The sequence below is a fragment of the Paroedura picta genome, chromosome 4 (genome assembly GCF_049243985.1).
Source record: "Paroedura picta isolate Pp20150507F chromosome 4, Ppicta_v3.0, whole genome shotgun sequence".
NCBI lineage: Eukaryota > Metazoa > Chordata > Lepidosauria > Squamata > Gekkonidae > Paroedura > Paroedura picta.
The window spans coordinates 49,200,441-49,222,661 of NC_135372.1; the positions used below are offsets into that span (position 1 = coordinate 49,200,441).

Consider the following 22,221-nt stretch of genomic DNA (forward strand, 5'->3'; position numbering starts at 1 on the left):
CATCTTCATCTCCCAAATGTGTCTCGTTGTACTGATGTATCTCAGTACACATCATGTGTCTTGGACTGATGCCTATAGCTTAGGACAGTTCTCTTGCACCAGATGAGCCTTGTCATGAAGCCGTCCAGAGCAAAGCAGAAAATGTGTAAAACTGGCATTGAAGTACGGTATCTTTGAAAAAAACCCAAACATTAGAGAAACACCTTAGCCTTCTTTCAGTAGAACTTGTCTATAGATCTTTGCAGGAAATAGTCTACTCACCATGTTGCTTAAATTATTTCAGAGGCCAATGTATCTTTTATAAACAGCATCCCGTTCTCCCATGGTCCTGGTCTTCAATATTTGCAAAGCAACAGTGGTCGGAATGGAAGAAAACATACTCCAAAATAATTTCATTGGTAACCTATGCACTGCATAATCAACAAGCTCATCCTACTGTCATATGTCAGTCCTAGGCTATCACTGCTTTTATAGTCTTCTGAATGCACAAACCACAGTATGGAACCTTTCAAAGCTTTGATGAAGGAACCCGCCGCGTTCCCCCCTTCATTTGGGTAGAAAGGGATGCCCCTATGTGCCTGTTTCAAGGTGCAGGCAAGCCCTTTCCTGCTCAGTGAATGTCACATGCCTTTTGAACAAAGCAACACAGGGAGCCTCTCTAGGTTTCATTACTTCATGAGTTCTTTCCCTTATTCTCCCTTATTAGTCTTTCTTCTGTACCTACTATTTAATAAATACATCATGACATAACTTCATTGTCATTTCTCTGGATTATTCCCCCCCGTCCATTCCATGTGTTTTTAGTGCTTCAAATGATTTTTCAAGAAGAATAGAACATCCCCACGTAGTTAGGTTTGTCAGTAATCTCACCCTTTTGTTACGTTGCTGTGGTATGCTTCCATTCTGTTATTTAGCAAGACACTCGGGTAGCTCGTGGTGCTGATGCTCAGAGCAGCATATTATGGTGGTATTCTGGTAGATGAGTTTTTGAACCCCATCCCATCTGAAGTACTTTTTGGCTACTGCCTTCTGGGTCAGTTATGCTCAGTTAAGCAAAAGTACAGGATTAAGCCCTACCATTTATTTTTATAAAGGTTGTTCAAATTAAATTATTTACTCATCAGAAAACTTTATTTGGAAGTTTACAAAGCATTAAAATGTTGCTTAAACTGTCTCCAACTGGCTTGCATGTTGCAGTGTCTTTTTTGTTTTTAAAAAAGAAGCTGTCAGACAAAATATAAATTCTTTTGTTGTATTGTAAGTGGAAAGGGGTATCATTAAATCACAACTTAAGTATCAGACAGGGCATAGCTAAGTAAAGCTTGCTGTTCTTCATTAAGAATGTGATAGGATATATCATTGCCCAGCAACAGTAAGTTTTTGTTTCTGGTGTTGAACTCTGTGTAATTTTTAGCCAGCTTCATTCATGTACTCAGGAATTAGGAAGGCTGAAACACTTCATCATAATTCTGCCAACTGAATGCATAGCATTTTGCGCTTTACACAGTTCAATGATTTGTCTTTTTCATTTCAGCTGTTAATACCTTGTGTTAGGGGATCATAAAAGGATTCCTTTGATCTAGCACATGAATTAATTATTCATTGTTCATTGTCAGTGAATTGCCTCTTGAGGATTAAATTAGAACTAATTAATCTTAAAGAAGAATTCCTCGTTTTATACTGTTGAAAACAGTAACTATTTTCTTAGGCAGGTTGGGTATCTTTCATTTGCTTTGCATCAGGGTTCACAAGCATCAAAAACCTAGAATGGAAAATCACAGTCACATTTCAAAAATCCCACACCCATGACTCAAAATCCACACCCCCATAAATCCCTAAATGTCCAAACTACCAAAAATATGTATGTGCATATGAAAAAAGTTCTGAAACTTTTTCTCCCATTTAAAATCTTCTCAAACTCTTCTGGAACTATGGATGCAGAGGAGATAATTTCTTGCTTTTTTCATGTATGCATCAGTATAATAATTTCATAAGAATATGTGAATGGAGTGACTTACACAAAAATATGCAGACTGCTGTAATTTGTTATTAGATTTGGAAATGTATCGGGCAGTATATTGTGTTCTTCAGTTCAGTCCTTAAAGACTTCCTTGAAAGTTCTTAGAATTTTGAAAAGGCTTTTCAAGTAAAAAAGTGGTTGGATTTGTATTCATCTGCAATATTTCTGGTAATGAAGCAAAGAGCATTTACAATGCATCCAAAGTTAGCTTGTGTACTTCACATCCTCATAACAAATAGACTTAAGAAATTTAAAAAGGCCTTCTTGATGTCCTCATTACTGTATAACTGTTTTCAGGAGACTTAGATTGAGATACTAAGTGGAATGTGCAAGTTTATATAAAGCGCTCTCAAGTTTATGAAATATCTTGTGAAAAATATCAGGTATTATTATGCCATACAGCTTTAGACTTCCATGTCTTATTGGGCTCGTTGTGAGAAAAGTAAAGATTACATAAAACATTTCAAATAAGAATTGTAGATGACCGAATCAATAACTAGGAGCATTGCAATTAAAGTATTCCTCTAGCATTTGAAGTTCCTTTGCTAGCTGATATTACCTAAAGAGAACTGATGTGTTTGTCATTAAACTGCAAGGCTGCAATAGTTAGGGATTGCTCAGGGAAATAGTAATTCAACCTTATTAATAGTGTGTTAATGGGCTCCTCTATAGTAAACCACAAACAAAGAGCAACTTCTTTTAAATAGTAACTGGGCCTTTTGGAATTCTCCTCAGGCAGTCAATTTAATCGGTGCCAGGTGTGTGTGTTGCTTGGACAAACTTGAAAGGATGTCCATAAGCATTTAAATTCCTAGAAAAAAAGAAGCATAGTCTTTCCTGCATGTCCCCCCTATTTTAATACCATACATTTCGTACTGCTGAAATCTTCATTTACAGTTTGAAGAAAACTTTAATATAGATAAAGTTCACTTGTAAAATGGATCCTCACCAAACTCAAAGGTTACAATCAGACATCTTGATAAGCAGTTTGATGAGATTCTGGTTATTGCATCTGAATTCAGTCACCTATCGAACTTGACTTCATTGGTTGGTTTTCAAACTCGTATTGGAGCTAACCATGAGCAATAGTCAGAAGCTTTCTTTTAATCTATGAATCCCAAGGTGTTTTTCTTCTGAAATTATCTCATATGTTCTAATAACAAACATAAATTTGAGGGATGATCTCTAGTACCTCTTCCTTTTCTTAACCCATCTTGAACATTACCATTTCTCATTCCATATATGGTAAGATTGTGTGCATCTTTCAGGATAAGACACAAATATCCAAAGTGTTCTTTTAAATAATCAGTATTCTTTTCAAGAATCCCAGCAGATTTAAGTCCACTGGTGGACTAGGGGTGTGCATACAGGTCTACCCAAACCAAAAATATACCCCCCAAAAGCGTATTGATATTTTATTAATGTATACACACACATTATTATTTTCAAGTTGATTTCTTTAAACATTTAAATGCCAGGAAATGCAGAGGCACATATAGAAATGAACATTGCATTCTGGCAGGCAGTCAAATATACAGATCATCACCCAGACAAAGGAAATTCACTTGCAGTAGCTGCACTTTGTGGCAGGCAGCCCTTTGTAAATGCAGACCTTATCGCACTTGGTATAGCCAGCCGGGCAACAGGAACAGCAACTTTTTCTGCCCAGTTTGCACCTGCAGTTTTTTGCATTGACAAATATTGCCATGCTGCACCTCCATTAATGCAGGGGCAGTCTTGGGCATTTATCCTCGGCTTGTTCTGTTCAGCTACTGGCAGGTGGTTAGACAAGATTACAATTTTGCCTTATCGATATTTATGGAGTATATTTCAGCATTCCAAATTTATTTGGGATTTTTTTGGGGAAGGAAACAATTGCCCCCCAAATCCCATATATATATGTGAATTATTTGCAGACCCAGAACACCTGGGGAGCTGAAGCAGATTGTTCTTTTAGCAGTTTTTATTATGATGATAATCATACCACATTAAAGCTGCATGGTCCTTCTGACAATGTGCTGCTCTGATTGGCCCTCACTGGGGAACACCCCCCCAATAGGGTGATGGTAGACCTCAACTGAGGGACAATCAAAGGCTCTTCTCTGCCCCCTGCTCCACCTTTGCGCCACTGGCCTCTGGGAGGGCAGAGAAGGCTGTCCGGCCATGTTCTGTGGCAGCTGCACCATGTACCCAAGTCTTCTGGCCACAGGGAGAGCTCATGGGGGCCATCTGGTCCAGCTTGCTGCCTGTCCCTCCCTACTTTACAGTAGCAATGGCACAAGAGTGGAGGCTGAAGGGCAGCTGGCCTCTTGCAGAGCATGGTGGCTCAGCCACTCTGCTCTACAGGGCCCTTCAGCTCTCCTACCTTTCTATAGCCTGTTTTGAAAATGGGCTTTGTGACTGGTTTATTTTATTTGTTACACACCCTTTCTCTTCAAACTCAGAGTGGGCTTTCTTCTGCAGTCCCTTTTAACAGGGACTGTTTAAAAGGGCTGCAGAGGATAGCCTGCAAAACTGATGAGAGGGGGGCACTTTCCCCATAGCTGGGGCTGGGGCTATTTTGAGCCATTTGACAAAAACTGCTGAAGAGAACATCAGTGGAGCCTGCGGGAAGAACTTTCCGCATAGGATCTTCTGCTCTCTGGGTTCTGTTGGACAGTCCAATTTAAACCAGGCAGTCCAGCTGGGCCTGTGAGGAGAGTTCTCCTTGCACAATCTGCTGCTCTTTTGGGCAGTCCAATTTTGAAGGAACTGAATAAAAGAGCCCCAGCTGAGTTGCCTTTTTTCATTTCTGTATTTTTCATTTAGGGTCTGTTCAACCTTTAAAAATTTCGGATTTCCAAAAAATCAGATTCCTATACTTTTAGGTCCTGTAGACCTGAACCAAAAACTACCACTCCGGTGGTGAACTACAGGTTACCTTCTTCATATACCTACTCTAGGATATTTTGGATCAACTCTAGTAAAATAAAATCAGTTTTATAATCATCTGCAGCAGAAGCAAATGGAGACGTATTAGATGTATTGTACCGGAATTCTTTCAAGTCAAATTTGCTGAAAAAAATCACACATGACCAGAAGTAGAAGAGGCAGGCAGGGATGGAATTGATAGGACAGATGGGGAGCTGAAGCCTGATTAAGAGATAGTACAGATAAGGGCAAGCCAAGATATGGGTGTTCTGGATGCCTTGATGTGGATTTGGACTCTGGAGACGGAATGCATTTCTATTAGCCCATTCAGAACCAGGTGACATCTTAACACGCTTGGTAACTGCACTGTTCTCTGAAATGTGGCCATAAATACAAAGTGTCAAGTAATAATGGTATCTTCATAACATTATCAAATTATGAATACAGAAGATGTCTGATCTTTTTCTGAAACATTAGTTTCATTCAGGGTATTTATTCTTCTTTTGGCTTCAAATTGAGGAATATCTGTGGCTGAAGACTTAACATTAACTTAAAAGTCATTTCATTCATCATTGTGGGAAAAGAGTTATATTATAGCTCTCCCCCCCCTTTTTTTTTCCCTACTGGAAAAACTAGAGAACCCTATGGGGAACAGATTTCCCCTTCCCAGGCCCCCAGATCTCTAGTCAAGCTGTACCAAGTTTGTTCGAATGCTATCTCTGTAGCTCTTCTTTTTCTCTGGAAACAAATGAAGAAGTTCATGAGAGGAATATATTCAAATAAATATGGTACAGCTGGGATCACTTAATCTTGTATCACAATGGTAAAGAGGTGAGGCTGGGGTATAGTTATCTTTCTTTATTTAACAATCCGATGACCTAGTGGTCTTAGACAGAACATATCTTACACGTTACCCTTTTACGGGGGGTTAAAGACTTTTACAGTGTAAAATTTTTCCCTAAGAGTAACATCTGAACATACCCATTTTCTCCAAAGGTGATCAGATCATAAGCACCAAGTCTTGGGATTTTCAGGCCAAGGTGATCTAAGCGGAAGTGGTTTCTTATTTCTGGCTTTTGGATTTGGAGCAACAGCAGGCTGTGATGTTTCTCTTTTGCCAGGCATGTTCTAATCCTCAAGTCGTAAATGTTTGTTTCTGTGTTTTCCATCAACTCTGGCTTGAATTTCAATATTTAGCCAAAACTAAATATACAGGGTTAGAAATTCATCTCTCTCTTCCTCTTATTAGTCAGATGTTATTTTTTTACTCTTAACATTCCAATCATGTTACTTACTTATCTTGCTTTTGTTCTGTTCTACCACTTAGCTTCCTTCAGTAATAACTTGCAGCCTAGTGTGTTTGCTTTCTGTCATCCTAGCATTAGTAGCACAGGGAGAGACTTCCAGGGTGTGTTCCTGTTAAAAAGTCTTCTTTCCACTTTCCTTGACTGTCTGGCTCATTGAAAAAACCTTACAAGTATCTCACCATTTGTTTGTTTTTGTTTTAAATGAGGACTCAGGATGCTCTGTATACATCTGTTGGCAAAACTGTTTGCCTTTGCTCCTCTTGGTGTCCATTACAGGAGCATTTAGGAAGTCACAGTTCATGTTCAAAGAGTCAGTTTTGAAAAACATAACTGTTCAGTAAAATTTGGCGTACCTGAACCACGATACTCTATCCAGACTTAAATCATGATCTTCATTATAACCATACTAATTATTATGCATTGAAAATGAACACCATGTTTTATTTTATAGTGGATAGTTGATAGTTGAAGTGCCCTCATTCTCTGAACTAGAATTTAAGGCATGCTTCAGTCTTAAATTTTTTTTTTAAGAGCTACTGTCCCATAGTGGAGCTGGCTGACATGTTTCTGCATGAATCATTGATCTGGGCGGGCTTCCTGACATGAGAGGCAAGCATGCAGCAGTGACTCATGTAAATAATTTGATTCCACTGTGTCTCTGCCATTAGAGTGATCGAGTAATACAATTTCAGAAACATGAAATTACCCATTTCCAGTTGAGGTTGACCTCAAGAAGGCAAAACAAGTTGTGTCTCTTATTCAGGGACACAACAGGTGGCTTCCTCTGTAGATGGGCGTGCTGGTCGGATCCCCAGGAACTTTTAATTTAATTATTGGATTATTTAGGACACAGCTATCTTGAAGCACTCCCATAAGCACAGCTTGGTAGTTAACAGTTTACACCATGGATTGCATGATGTACTTAAGATGTACTTTCTGCATTTTTTCTTATGATTACTAAAAACTAACTGATTTTTCCCTTCTTTTCTTTAAAAAGATATTTGATTTAATGGATGCCAAGGCCCGTGCAGACTGTATCAAAGAAATAGATCTTCTTAAGGTAAGTCTTTTTGTTAAAGATAATGTGGATTCAAGTACAATTCAGCATTTTCCTGTTGATGGAAACAGTTAAGAAATTACCAGTATCCAGTAACAAAACTCTTCCATGTAGATTTCAATATCAGTGACTGCCAGTCAGTCTGGATTTATGAAACTTCACAATAGTACTGATTTCTTAAGTAGTGTATCATCACCTGCAAAACATTAAAGGGCAACTTGGCAGAAAGAGAAGAGTATTTAGGAAACTCCCATAATTTAGCTGCTGTGAAAGTATACTCTCCTTCTTAGGTTGAGAGAGTTGCCTGGAATCAACATTCCTTTTCAGTTCTGCCTTAAGATCAGTGTCAGAATTCTGAAGAGATAAGAAGCAGAGTTGCAGCCTTAAAAGAAAAGAAGACTTTAAAAAAATAGATCCTTGGTCAAATCAAGTCATTGAGGGAAGGCTTTTTAATCTTGTACTAGCTACCTAGACTCCAGGAGAATTTTATAGTGATTCATATTTAATGTTACACTGCTTCTCATTTACAAAATGCTTTTAGTACTGGGTTATTAGTCTGCCTGAGACACACACTGCCCTTTTTTGAATTCTTGGTGGACTGTAGACCAATGATCCTCAATCTTTGTGAACATCTGGGTACTTTTGGCATTCTGACACAGGGTGGTGGGCTCTACCACAAACTGGCTGCCACAGAAGGCAGGAGCCAACCAATCTGTCAGCATAAATCTTCAGCATTTCAGGCAGATGCTCGGCTTAACAGGATGCCTTTTAAAATTACTGTATTGTTTAAAAATATTTTCTTGTATACACAGTCTCAGTCACCCAGTATTTGTGCTCTCGTATCAGCTGCCAAAGCAATTAAAAATATACGTGCAGCCAAATAGGAACTATGTTGCCCAAGTGTGCCACCTGGCCCTGTCCACTTTCTAAAAAATCTTAGCAGGCACAAAGTTGGGGAACCCCTGCTGGACTAACAACACTAGGCTGTCTTCTGGAACTTCATCCATCCAGCACCAGGAGCAAGCTGTGATAACAGCTTGCCTTTGCATTGCTTTTGCATTGCCTAGTGGAGCCTTGGCTTGCCCTGCCCGGCCTAACCTTGCTGGGCCATCTCTTATGTTTTTTACCCTATGGAATCTGCCCTTGCCTTCACATACCAGCATGTCTCTGGCATTGGAAATGAGTTGGCAGAATACAAACAAAGGTTGGATACGCACTTTTCTTGGATGCTTTAGGATGCTTAGGGCTGATCCTGCATTGAGCAGGGGGTTGGACTAGATGGCCTGTGTGGCACCTTCCAACTCTATGATTCTATGATTCTATAAAAGCTAGATTATATCTCCTTTTTGAGATTTTGAGGTAGCTTATAGTTTAAGCAGAAGTTACTATCTCTGTTTTAGAAGGGGAAATAAGTTTTTTAATTAATTGACTTCACTTACAGTCAAGATGGACATTCTGTGTATCTGGTGAAATTAGCTCTGACTCTCAAAAAATTATCCTGAAATAAGTTTAAATTCTATTCTATTTTTTATATTTAAATAATAATTCGTATATTGATGCTCTTTTTTTTTGAATACCACATAAATGAATTTTTTGTTGCTCTAAAGTTCTAGTCTTAAATTTGGGAGGATACTTGTGATTTATCATCAATTTAAAGTGCTAATATTTCCATATGTGATTATTCAACTATAAATTGAAATATCTGTTTATTTTCCTAGCAATTGAATCATCCAAATGTAATTAAATATTACGCCTCATTTATCGAAGACAATGAATTAAATATAGTGCTGGAATTAGCAGATGCCGGTGACCTTTCTAGAATGATCAAGGTATGGATTTTCTTAAACCTTAGTAGAGTTTATCAGTTCTTTATTTGGAATATGAATAATGTTTTTAATATTGAACTTATTTGCTTTTTATTACTCAGGATTTAAGTCTCATTTGGATTACTGCATTGAAGGCATTGGAAAAAAGATTTGTGATCTTATTCCCTGTTACAAATGTGTAAATTCTATCCAGACAGTTGAAGCCTGCACATGTGTAACTGACTGCCAAAGTTTGCACCTTATTTACACATGCAGTATGTGAGTGCAAGAAAAGACAGAAAAGGAGACAAAATCAACCACTGCTCTCCAAATTTGGCATAGTATATTCTGTCAGTATTTCCATTATAAATTTTCCTTTAAAAGAATTTTACTGCTCTAATTCAGCTCTAAAAAGTAGCTACAGGATAAAATATTGGCAGCAACAATCTGAACTTAAAATATATGTTTACTGCAAAGTTGTTTAAAGCAGCCTTGGAACCTTTGAGGACTGCTCCTGGTATTAATGGATTGTGTTAGCTGCAAAGATTTTGCAGGCAGTGACAGCAGCGGTAACACAGGAAGACTTTGGACCAGTGTCTGCACCTGACCATTACTGGAACACCAGAGGCCATTCCGCACCCATTTTAAAAAGTGAAATCCTTACCATTTGTAAACGTTACATCTGCAAACCTGCAGCTAGATTCTTCATTTTAAAGCGCTTGCAGGGAAATCCACAAAACTGGATTACCCTTGCGAAGTAGCACTAGCAGGATGAAAGCAGTAAGACACTGGCACAAGACACGTGCATTACCAAAGTTGCTGAAATTGCGAGATTTCCAGGTCCAGTGCCTGCCCTCGAGCCCACCTCCCTCTCTCTTCACCTGGAATGGGGCTTTCTTTTTTTCTAAAAAAACCCTGCCAGGAACAACGAAGAAACACACAATTGCCCAGGCAGAGGACAAAATAAAATTTCTCCCACCTGTTTGCCCTTAAAGTATGCCTCTTCCCCCCCAAAGAAAATCTCCCCCCCCCAATTTTTTCTTAAAGCTTCAAGGCTCTGGATTTGCAAGAGGGCAAAACGGTAAAAGGAGCCCTATGCATCTATGAATAGATACATATGCATATAAACAAGTAAGTACTTAAAAAAAATTAGCTCGCAGTCCCTTTAAAAGAGGGAGAAAAGTGATTGGCCACCTGTTTTGATTGACAGGCGGAAGAGAGGAGCGTGTCTAGCATGTTCCCCTCTTCAGCCATTTCATGGAGGCGTGTGAAATTGGAGGACGCGCTAGACGGCAGCAGAGGAGCCAGCAGGTGAGGAATTCCGGGAGGCGTGTTATTTTTTAGCGTTAAGCCATAGCGCTCACCTAACACTGCTATTTTTTCTGTGTGGAATGGCCCCGGGATTATTACATGCAGTGCTTGTTGATTTGGTACAGAGCCAAAACAACAGAAAATGTCAACCCAAAGAAAGAAATACAGATTGTCCGTTTGGAGTGTGCTGCCACTTCAGCTCATTGCCTTTTCTGCCATTTATTTTTAAGGAACTATTCAAAGTATTTGCATTGGATCCGGATTATCTGGAATTACTGCAGAGTTAGTTGCCAATCGTCATTTGTCTTGTAAGCGCTTAGTTCACTGAATCGTCATTGCAACCAATACTATACAACCAACCCATTCCAACCAACCCATTTTTATTTCCTTGTATTGTTACACCAGTGTCAAGCAAACTTTGTAAAAGAAAATACACCTAGAAAATACACCTAGATACATACATACATACATACATACATACATACATACATACATACATACATACATACATACATACATACATACATACATACATACATACATACATACAAAAAATAAGTTTTGATCCTTTTTTTTCCAGCAGCCTGTGCTATTTTACCATAGATGTTCTCCTGCAATAAAGGGGTAAATTATTCTGTACTGTTAGAGTTGAATATCAGTTAACATATATAAGGCAAAAGTAAAATGCTGCTTTATTACAGCAACAGTGAAATACTCCCACCAAGACCTCGAACATCATCCCAGTTTAACTGTATAATAGGATTGCTGAGCCCAGCCTGACAACCAGAGGGAGACTAGGTGTAGAACACATGGGGATAGCCGTGTGACAGCAGAAAATCCTGAAGTGATATTATGTGTCTCTAGGAATTGCCTGAAAAACTGCAGTAAAACCATAAAATTCTAAGTATAAATGTTGGCATAATGTAAGGTAAACTTGTGTTTTGTTTTGCTTCAAGAAACTAGCATGGCTAACCCACTGGAATTGTATGAGCTGAGCCTTAGTGAAAACTTTTAAATAAAATAATTCATCGTTTTAGCACACTAAAGGCTGGTATGTTTGGTAAAAAAAACTGCTGGAAAGGTCATGAAATATTTCAGTAGCCTTTAAGACTGGGGTAGTCAAACTGCGGCCCTCCAGATGTCCATGGACTACAATTCCCATGAGCCCCTGCCAGTGAATGTCCATGGATGTTGTAATGAGTTTAAGATGTTGTAATGAGCTAATCGTTGGGTGAGGTGTGTTAATGTATATTTAGGAGGAAATGTGCAAATCTTTTTTTCTTTTATGCTTGTGATGAACTTATATTCTTCAACTAAATGCAGTAGATCTCTCCAAGAACTGACATTCATATTTAAGGTATTATAACTTAACCATGTCATTCAATGACAATGCAATATTTTTTTATTATTGTCTTGTCAAATAATCATTCTTCTACTGTAAGACTTTTGGCCTCCACATCTGCTTATTTGTTTCTAATTTGTGGGGTGTGTTTGTGTGTGTATACTATATATATAGTATTTTTATAGTACGAGGTGGGGACTAAATAAAAAGCATACATTTAGTCCCCAACTCATACTATAAAAATAGTATTTTTTGTGCCTGTATGCAGGAATTTGTATAGCAAAATAGTAGAAAATTATCTTTGAGCTCTGAAGAACACTCTTTTCCAAGATGACGATTTTAAACTATGAAAAATGTAACGGTATATGGAGTAGCAATGTCCATCCTGTTAGCATTCATATCCAAATTGTATATATTTTGCTTATAAATTAAATCTACATGCTTAAATTTGCTACATCATAGAGCATTTGTTTTCTCTTTTCAAAATTCCTATTTGACATAACTCTTATTAATATGAGGTGTCTCTTTGACAGGTTTCATTATGAACTACTGATGCCTTAATTTTATCTGGGGTTGTCAAATCATTAACTTTTTGCCAATTTAACTGTTTTGCTTTTAGCTATTTAAAATAAACATCCTAGTACTCTAATATAAATGATATTTTTAAGGATTTACCTTTTTATAAATTTGTAACTAGTCTTGCACACTCCTCCAAGAATCATAAAAAGCCAAAGGATACTTTACAACAGTGCCATCACCTCTTGGAGACCCATTCAAAGGCCAGGTCTGGCTATAATTAGATTTTAAGGCAAGACTTCCTCCTTAATGAGTGCTTAATGAATTCATCAATTAATCTACTAGTGAATTGGAGGAATATTTTTAATTCTGATTTACCCCAGAGATATGTAATGTCATCTTTAGGTAAGTTCTGGCCCCGTTATGCTTCACGGGTATTTCTTACCCATCCCTTTTGTGAAGGTAATTTATGATGTCCTGTTAACACAGGCATCTTGTTTAATATTGTGAACTCATATTGCTTTTTGAAGTTAATGACAGCCTATCAGGCTATGATTAAATATGTATAAGGTGTCACAATGTATTCATGTTTTCATAGTTCTTGTAGTAAGATCGGTATGAGTTTGTTTTAGGCATGTATGGGATTGGGAGGTAGGAGGGAGGTTTGAGGAATACTGCCCTCTTTCTCCTTTTTAAATGATAGTTGTAGAGAAAGGATATATAACACAATGAAAAGGCTGCTCTCTGCTTGTATTATTTATCACATGAAAAGGGGCAAGTTAATTACATTTTAGAAACATCGTCTGTACTTTGGAGTCCAGGTAGGATGATAGTGGATGTCTCTCTTTGGAAGAGCATGGTGAGTCTTCACCATAGAGTAATACAATGGAACACTATACCATAATGAGCAAAACAGAATCTGATTTATTTTTTAAAAAAATGAATAGGCAGACCCGCCACAATGGTATTATTAATAGTTTAAGGAAATTATCTCTTCAGAGAACTTTTTTCACAATTGTTTGTATGCCAAGTAACCCCAGAATTGAAACCATGTGTTTTAGACTAAATCTTCATTTCTAAGGAATGCTGGGTCTATTCTATTAGTGAAGCCTTCTACTGTTACTGAGCATCTTGTGAGCCATTTCAGTATAGCTCCATTTCAGTCTTGCTACCAGCCATGTTTTGTACCTGAATTGTCTTGGGCTTCCAGAAGGGATGACTTGCGATGGCCAATAAACAGGATATATGACTACTGATTCTACTGGACCGCTCAGAAGCTTTCATTTCTGTCAACATGGTATTTTGGGGGGATCATCTTAAGAGGTTTGGAGTTAGAGGAACTGCACTCCTATGCTTCCTTTGCCCCTTAGCACAGCAGTTCCAGAAAGAGGTGCTACAGTACTGTATTGCCTTGCTATGTGATCTCATTCTGTTTAACACCTTTTTGGGTGATATGATTCAGATATTTTAGGTGAGGCTTCATCAATATTTAGATGACATTCAGCGTTTTTTTCCTGCATTTAGTAGAAAATCTGAATCAGTGGCTGGAATTGGTATGCATTGTCACATTAGGACTGCATATGTATAGTCCTGCTGTGGAGAGAAAACTTTCTAACTTCTGAACACTGAAGGGCTGTGCCTCCCATTTGGAGCATGTGGTACTCTGTTTTCCCACCAAAACAGCTGCATGCTCTGCGAGGCTGGCACCCTCTTCTCACAGTTTCTTCTTTGCTACCATAAAGAGGTCTTTCTAGCTTGTCATCATCATTTCTTCTCTGACACAATTTGAAATTAAAAAGAAGACTAAAGAAGATGCTTTTTTTCAGAGTTCAAGGAAGTTTACTGCTTGTGACATCTCTCGAACGTCACTGTTTAAAAAGTGTACCCGTTGTGGGATAAAATGACCCAAACCAACAAACATGGTGTCAGTCTCAGGGCCATAAGGTCATTTCGTGTAAACTTTGCCAGCAATTTTCACCTAAAGCCCAAAGTGACTGAGCATCAAGACTGAAAGTGGCACTTTGGGGGAAAGCCCTGTTAGCCTTTGATGTCGAGCAGTTAAGGCATCTGCTGCAGAGAGCATCCTTCAAAAGAAAAGATTTGCTTGGATCTGAAGAAAGTCAGAGCCCATGACCATGAACTGATACCAGAACAACAACAGGTTATTCTTATCCTCTCCCCCCCCCCCTCGGTCACCTTGTCTATATGCTCATTCTACCAAATGATCTGTCCTTTATTAGCTACCTGGTCTGATCTTGGACTTGATTGTGGAAACCCAATTATGACTTTACCATCCGTGCCAATACCACGCTGTCAGGAGTAGCTCAGGTTTCATGACCTCCATGACAACCAAGAACCTGTTCCATGTTATTACTGACACCACACATGTGGGGCACACATTGGACTTGGTCTATTACACTGTGTGGGAGGATGATCTGGAAGTGGAAGAATTAAAGTCTATCCCCTTACCACAGACAGATCATTACCTTTAGCAACTAGCATCTGGCTCTGCTTGTTCTGCTGGAACTCTTAGTGGCTTTTGACTATTAGCCATTCTTCTATGCCACCTCTAAGCACTGGGACTAAGGGGCATATATTACAATGGGTTAAGGGAGGGTTAGTAGTGATGGGGAATGTTCACTCTGTCCCATGGCCTGAGGCCTTTGAGTAACTTTTCCAAGAAGACTAAAGTTCACAAGCATCTAAACTTTATGATTGGGATGGGAGATATGGAGGGAAAAGCAGAAGCCAGTCACCACTGAAGAGACAGAGCTTGGACAAAAAACACAAAAGACCCTGCACAGGGAGGGAATAACTGAACCATTATTGAGTGAGACTACTTTTGAAGGGATTTGATCCCTGACATCACTACATGAAAAGCTTTATAAGAACCTCTCTGAATGTACCGATTGAAGGGACAAGGCAGTCTTGTATTTATATCAGGTGAGTAGCCGTGTTGGTCTGAACATTTGAGTGCAATGGCACCTTTAAGACCAATAAAGTTAAATTCTGGCTATAATCTTTCGTGGGCACGCATCTGACTGAAGTGTGTGGGCACACAAAAGCTTATACCCAGAATGAAACTTTATTGGTGTTACGGGTGTCCCTGTGCACAACTTTTATCCGCAGGCAAAGAAATCCAGTGTGGGCAAATTATAAGAGAGAGCCCAGTCCCACATTGTATGGTAAAAGGCTGCAAGTGTATTTATTTTACATTTATACCCGACTCTTCCCTGGAAGCTCATAAAGTACAATATGAAGTATGATGCTTGCAGTTTGGCAAAATTAACTCCTTTATTGGTGTATAGCTGTCTTCCCCAAGTGAGTACACAAATTATAAGGACAGTATGACTGCTGTCTTGCAAAATATAAACTATATAGTAAATATTAATATAATAATATATTAATAAAAATATGAAGTAATATTTTAAATATTTATACTTCACAGTCCCAGAATCTGCCTTAGGTAAAACCCAAAGCAAATTTATACCCTTTAAAAACCTTTGACTTCAGTTAATTTAGAGGTGCATAGGATGATAGTGAACATTTGTCATAATTTTCAGTGTATTCTGTAGAGTTTGTTTAATCAGTACTTTGTTAGTATGTTAATGTCACCACAGTATAATTTTACTTTATCAGTTATATGAGGAAAATGTGGAATTTGAATATACTCCAATATTATACCATCCCACAACAAAACCTACGAATTAGAAGTATATTTTATATGTTCTAGAGAATTTTGGGATAGGTAAACTAAAAATGCTAAGTACAGGACGCATTACAAAGAGACATTTTTTTTTGTTAGGAGAAGAGTTTTTTTAAGTACATCATAAACTTTTCAGGGTTCATTTTTAAAACAAGGAAGTCTGCTTTTATAGGGATATACTTGAAGTTGTGTATTTGTTTTTAAATGAAAAGAAACCTGGTCTCTATCTTTTTGTTGACATCAAACGATTCTCTGATATGCAAATCCCAGCTACAGGAAGAACAGATACACAGAGTTTGTTTGGATTCAATCCAGGTTTGACTGAAGACAGCATTTAAGGAACTGGCATCCAAGTACTGCCTCATTTGAGCTTTGAAAGTACTCTGAGAAGTTTATAAACACACACCAGTATATTTCACTCGGTCTTGTACATAATATTGTCTTGGGGTGAGAGCAGATATGCTATCCCAGTTGCACAAAAACCAATCTTGCATCCAAATGATAAGTTTAGGTTCAGAGTTGTGCTGCAAACTGTGGGATGTGTTTAATGGCATTGGATAGAAATATCAGGATGATGATGGGCATGTCTGTGTTACTTTAAGGACCTGTGTTGCCAGTGTAATTTACAAGACACTTGTTTCAAATATTGGTTGCTTCAGTTAATGCACAGCTGTTAATTTCCTGTTCTGCATCCTGGGGAACATTGTCCTGTCAAGCAGAGGAGAGCATCACATAAAGAGGAGAGATTGGTGGCAGACGTATGGGCAGCAGTTTTTTTTCCTCTCAGTTTGAACATCTCTGACAGCCTCCTCACACCTGCCAAGTTTGCAAGATTTTTGAGATGGCAGCCTTACTGGTTCTTAGCCTACAGTAACAGAGAAACTGCAGTTGTTTTGCTATCCTGGAATTACAATATGTGAAATAATTTTTTTATAGATATATATGTCTATATCTGGCAAAGTAGACGTAGCTTGCTATTAAATATTGCATGAGAGCGAGTGCAGTATAGTAGATATGGTTTCAGCTTTGGACTGGGGAGACCCAGATTCGAATCTTTGTTCAACTGTAGAGCTCAGTTCAGACACTGTGCAAGACTATGTTTTAATTAAACTACCGTATTTGCCGGTGTATAAGACGACTTTTTACCCCTAAAAAACATGCCTCCAAGTGGGGGGGTCGTCTTATACGCCGGGTGCACTTCAGTTGGGATAGACATAGCTGCCTATAGTGGCCTCCCGATGCTCACCCAGTGCCCATAGTTTAAAGTGACCAGAATTAAGGGACGCCGAGGCGGAGGCGGCGGCGCTCCCCCCCCCCACTGGGCTCACCAACTCTGCTGCTGTCTTGTGAACTCCTCCCGGCTCGGAACTCGCTGGGCCCGCCAAACTTGTGCCTGCGTGCATGCCCCACCTCGCCATGGCAGCGACGGGCCCTCCCTCCCACAAAATACTCTGAAGCGGGAGGGGGGGAGAGAGAGAGAGCTCCCGATGGGCCGGCCGGGTGAGCCAGTGGCAAAGGAGTGGAAAGGAGGAGGATGCTGGGGAGGGGGGGAGGTGCAAGCCTCTGCTCCCCTCCCGCGGTTTCTGGTGTTTTGAAGCCACCCCCATTCAGGAAGAGAGCACACGCGGCCAGCCTGGCGCGCAGCCCTCCGCTCGCTTGCTCTCTCCCTCTGTTTGCAGTTTGCAGAGGAAGCTGTTTCAGTTCAATGCACAGAGGCGCTGGCTCTGAGAGAGAGAGAGAGAGAGAGAGAGAGAGAGATGACTCTCGCCTTTTTTGGGGGGAGGGAGGTAATCACTAATCCAAGCATAGTTTCTTGCTTTATTTTCTTTTTTATTTGGTGTGTGGAAGAGTGGGTAGTCTCATACGCCGAGTATATAACAAACTCTATATTTTGAGTGGAAATGTTGGGGGTCGTCTTAAACGCCGGTCGTCTTATACGCCGGCAAATACGGTAGGTATGATTAGCGTGGATACAGGCTACTCCATGAATTATGATTAGTCATGATCTGTCAAACTTGCATCTGAGGTCAGAGATCTGTTCAGACCTAACACCAAACCACAGCCTATATTAACTGTGCTTAATTAGGGCTACCAGAATTGGGTTTGCAGTCAGTTAATGAGCCCTGACTTGATAAATACCTGCTTAAGTGCTGTTGTACTTTCCCATCTCATCATTTCCTGAGAACTGGAATTTATCCCTCCCTGCCTTACATCACCCAATAATAGTGTCTCACTGTATCACCATCTTGCTTATCATTGATTGCTAGCACTAGTCATGTTAGCATGGGGAATCTCACCACACACGTACCCATTTAGGGGCTACCCTGTGAATTAAGTTAGGCTTGAACACAGTTAACTATGCAGACATCCTGGCTTAATATTGGTTGATTGTATTACTTAAACAGTATGTTCCCTAGAGATTGCTTTCCTAGAAAGGCAATGAAACCACATGTATTGAGGTCAACTGGGATTTGATTAATCTCCTGTAAAATGAATCATGGACCTTTTCCACATGCTGTGGTTACTCATGATTTTCCAGGGAGTTGGTCCATAAGCACTGGAATCAGTTTGGGCAGGATTCTTCCTCCCTGTTAATCATTGCACTTGTGGAGTCAGTTCATTTTCACCTGTACATGGTTTAAAAAATGAGGATTTCAAGAGAGGGTATTATTATTGGAGGATGATCCTAAAATATTGATCTAATGCTGTGGTGTTGTAATGATAGTTTAGGCAGGTTCTCTGAATTCCCAGTTTTTATTTAGAAACAAAATAGAAACTAAATCTCTTCCATCATGGAGATATGTCTTTTTCCTTATAACTCCATGAGGGAAGGGCCTAGTTTAAGAGGAATAAAACCATATACACTACTGGCTGGAGAAAGGACAAATACATTTTTAAAAATTATCTGAATGTTTTTCCTGAAGTTGATGGATTTTGATTCCATGTGGCTGAATATAATGCCTTCTGTTAGGGTAGCCATGTTGGTCTGCAGCAAAATAGCTAGATTTGAGTCTGGTTGCATCTTAGAGACCCCAAACTTTGGAGCATGTAATCTCCCTCTGTCAGATTCAGCTTGATCCTTCCTGTTCTACTACACACTAACAGGGCTACCCTCTGAAACAATCTGCATTTTTAATAATAGTTCAATCCTTCCAGAATGAAAAAGGTCTTGAAGGCACTACAAAAGTAGGTTTCAGAATATAAGTGGTATCAAGGAGGGGTAGATCTCTGATGACAATTAGTATTCTCAGTGTGGCATGATGTAGTGAGAACATTGAGCTACGCCTGGGAAAATTCAGGTTCAAATCACACACTGTGAAACTCCCTGTGTAACCCTTGGTCACTCATTGTTTCTCAGCCTAACCTACCCCCCAGGTTTATTATGATTATACAAAACAGGTAGGAACCACCAGTGCTTCCATGGACACCAATGGAAGGACAGGATGAAAATATACTAAATAAACCCTGACTCCTTTCCTTTCCTTCAGGACTAAGTTGGCCTCTTTAGACCTCAGTTTTCTTTAATTAAGGTGAAAAGTTCCTGGAAGAACCCCCCCCCCCCCCAAGTTACATACCAGCTTTCCTTCTTGATTAGTTTGTTTTTGTTTAAAGTGATAACAAATATCATATTGTAATATTTAGGAATGTCATAGTTCCACATTTACTGTATTCACAAACTCAGATATCAAATATTCTCTTTTTTTTAAAAAAAGCATTTTAAGAAACAGAAGCGACTGATTCCTGAAAGGACAGTTTGGAAATATTTTGTTCAGCTGTGCAGCGCCTTAGAACACATGCATTCACGTCGTGTCATGCATCGAGGTAATTTAATTGTGTTAAACTAAAACAGAATAAAGATAGTGATTGGGATAAAAAGAAAGGCACCATTTATGTCACAGTAGCCATTTACTATTTTACTGTAAGAATCAGTAGCTAATATTTGTGAGTGAGTGCGTACAATTAGTCATTGCACATTAATAGTAGATGGCAGGGATCAAACCTGTGATCTTCTGCATGCAAAGTTGCTGTTCTGTTCTGCCACTGAGCCTTGGCCTATCCCTTTGCTTTACCAAGTAATTATAAATATGTCTTTATATCTTTATATGAGATATAAAAGTCATTACCAATCTTGGAAGAGGGTTTTTTTTTTAAGCCTCCATAGTATTTTAAAAATGGGAGTTTTACTTCCCCCAGTATGAATCTGCAGTAATAGGAAGGACTTGAGAAGGAAGGGTGGTATTTGATAGGCTCTGGGATATAATAAGGTAAAGGTAAAGGTATCCCCTGTGCAAGTACTGGGTCATGTCTGACCCTTGGGGTGATGCCCTCTAGCGTTGTCATGGCAGACTCAATACAGGGTGGTTTGCCAGTGCCTTCCCCAGTCATTACTGGGATATAATAGTGCTAGTTAAAATCTTGTTGAATGCAAAGCAACAGTCCCTGTCTGGGTATGAAAATATCTGTCATTTTTGGACTGTTAGAATTAGGCCTAAAATGATCCGATCATTTCACTTAATGGAAATCAAATTCTTGATCAGATAAAACTGTTCTGATGGTCTTTAAGCAGCAGCTGGACAGATACTTATCAGTAGATGACCTGTATCCAACTTTATGATTCCGTTCCATCTTTACAGCCTGAAACACTCAACTATGCATTTCAATTTCTGTTGAATTGAAAAATTGTTGATTTATAAATTAAGATTTTAGAAGGCAAATTACTCCTGCCTCATCTGAGTTTGAAAACCTAATTAGGAGGAGGAAGAGGAGGAGGAGGAAGAAGAAGAGTTGGTTCTATATGCCGCTTTTCTCTACCTGAAGGAGTCTCAAAGCGGCTTACAATCGCCTTCCCTTTCCTCTCCCCACAACAAGCACCCTGCGAGGTAGGTGAGGCTGAGGGAGCCCTGATATTACTGCTCAATCAGAACAGCTTTATCAGTGCTGTGGCGAACCCAAGGTCACGCAAGGAGTTGCATGTGGGGAAGCAGGGAATCAAACCCAGCTTGCCAGATTAGAAGTCCATGCTCCTAGCCACTACACCAAGCTGTACAATTTCAAAATGTAAAGTTTGATTCTTTAAGAAAATGAAATGGTTTTAATTACCATGGCTAAGAGTAGCACATTTGAAACTGGCCAGTACTTATTCCACTCCTGAGATCACAGGAGGCCTCTTAAACAAAGGGTTTATCGCCTTTTTCAAGAAAGCTAGAGACCTCCCCTCATCAGTGGGAACATTTACTACCAGTTGGATCAGCCTGGCCAACTTTTCTTGAGTAGTAAACACCAACCAGGCAATGATTGAGCACACATACTGCATGCCAGTATCTTTCCAAATGCTGCTCAAACCTAATGAGTGGAGATCCTGAACACCTAGTGGATACTAGGAATTTTTTATTTGCTCAGTGCTTAACAACAAACAACTTGCAAAATTAGATTACTGATCATACATTATTTATAATGTTGCAGTTAGTAGATTTTCCTGTCATGTATTTTTTTTTTAATCTCTCTTTACAGATATCAAGCCTGCAAATGTGTTCATTACAGCTACAGGAGTAGTCAAACTTGGAGACCTTGGTTTGGGAAGATTTTTTAGCTCTAAAACCACAGCTGCACATTCTTTAGGTTAGATAGAGTTCCATGATTTTCTAATGATGTGTGGAAATTAATTTCACAAGTAAAGAGTTTAAGTGAACAAATTTATTTTTAAAAAAAACAGAACCAGAATTGCCTGCATCCAAGATGAATATTAGCAAGTATGTATAGTAGAGACTGTAAATGACATGCCATCATTAAAATGCTCCTTAACCTTTGGAATGTTTCAGTGAAGATGTCTGTTCATATTGAAGTTGTTTTTTACTGTAAACCAATTTTGTTGGCAATACTTAGAGCCTCTTAGGGAAGATTATTAAAAACTAAGGTGCTGCTGTAGTAGCCAATCTCTCCCCACCTCCTTCTTGGGTTTTTCAGGTATCTTCCCCAGCACTAAACAGTTGCTTTGTGGCATCAGACTGCAGAGTTCTAATTTACTGTGAGGTTCAGTCTGATCTGAAATAAGTCTTTAAGGCTTATGTTACCCAGCCTTAATAGAAAAAGGACATCTTTGTGGTACATTATAATCCTTTAAATCAGTTTTTCTCAACCTTTTGACCATTGAGAAACCCCTGAAGCATTCTTCAACCTTTGAGAAACCCCAGAAGTGATGTCAGCAGGCCGCACCTTCCTGCCATGCCCTTGGAAGACACATGTGACA

The 22,221-nt window shown here is 39.1% G+C and overlaps 1 protein-coding gene across 4 annotated transcripts in view; it reads left to right on the plus strand.

Moving 5' to 3' along the window:
* NEK7 (NIMA related kinase 7) overlaps positions 1–22,221 on the plus strand; it is a 78,137-nt gene that overhangs the window by 38,224 nt on the left and 17,692 nt on the right. For all 4 annotated transcript variants that reach the window (XM_077332759.1, XM_077332756.1, XM_077332757.1 and 1 more), the window contains 4 exons: positions 7,235–7,297; positions 9,013–9,123; positions 19,688–19,796; positions 21,486–21,593. In XM_077332759.1, coding sequence (XP_077188874.1) covers positions 7,235–7,297; positions 9,013–9,123; positions 19,688–19,796; positions 21,486–21,593 — 391 coding nt within the window. The remainder of the gene's footprint in view (positions 1–7,234; positions 7,298–9,012; positions 9,124–19,687; positions 19,797–21,485; positions 21,594–22,221) is intronic.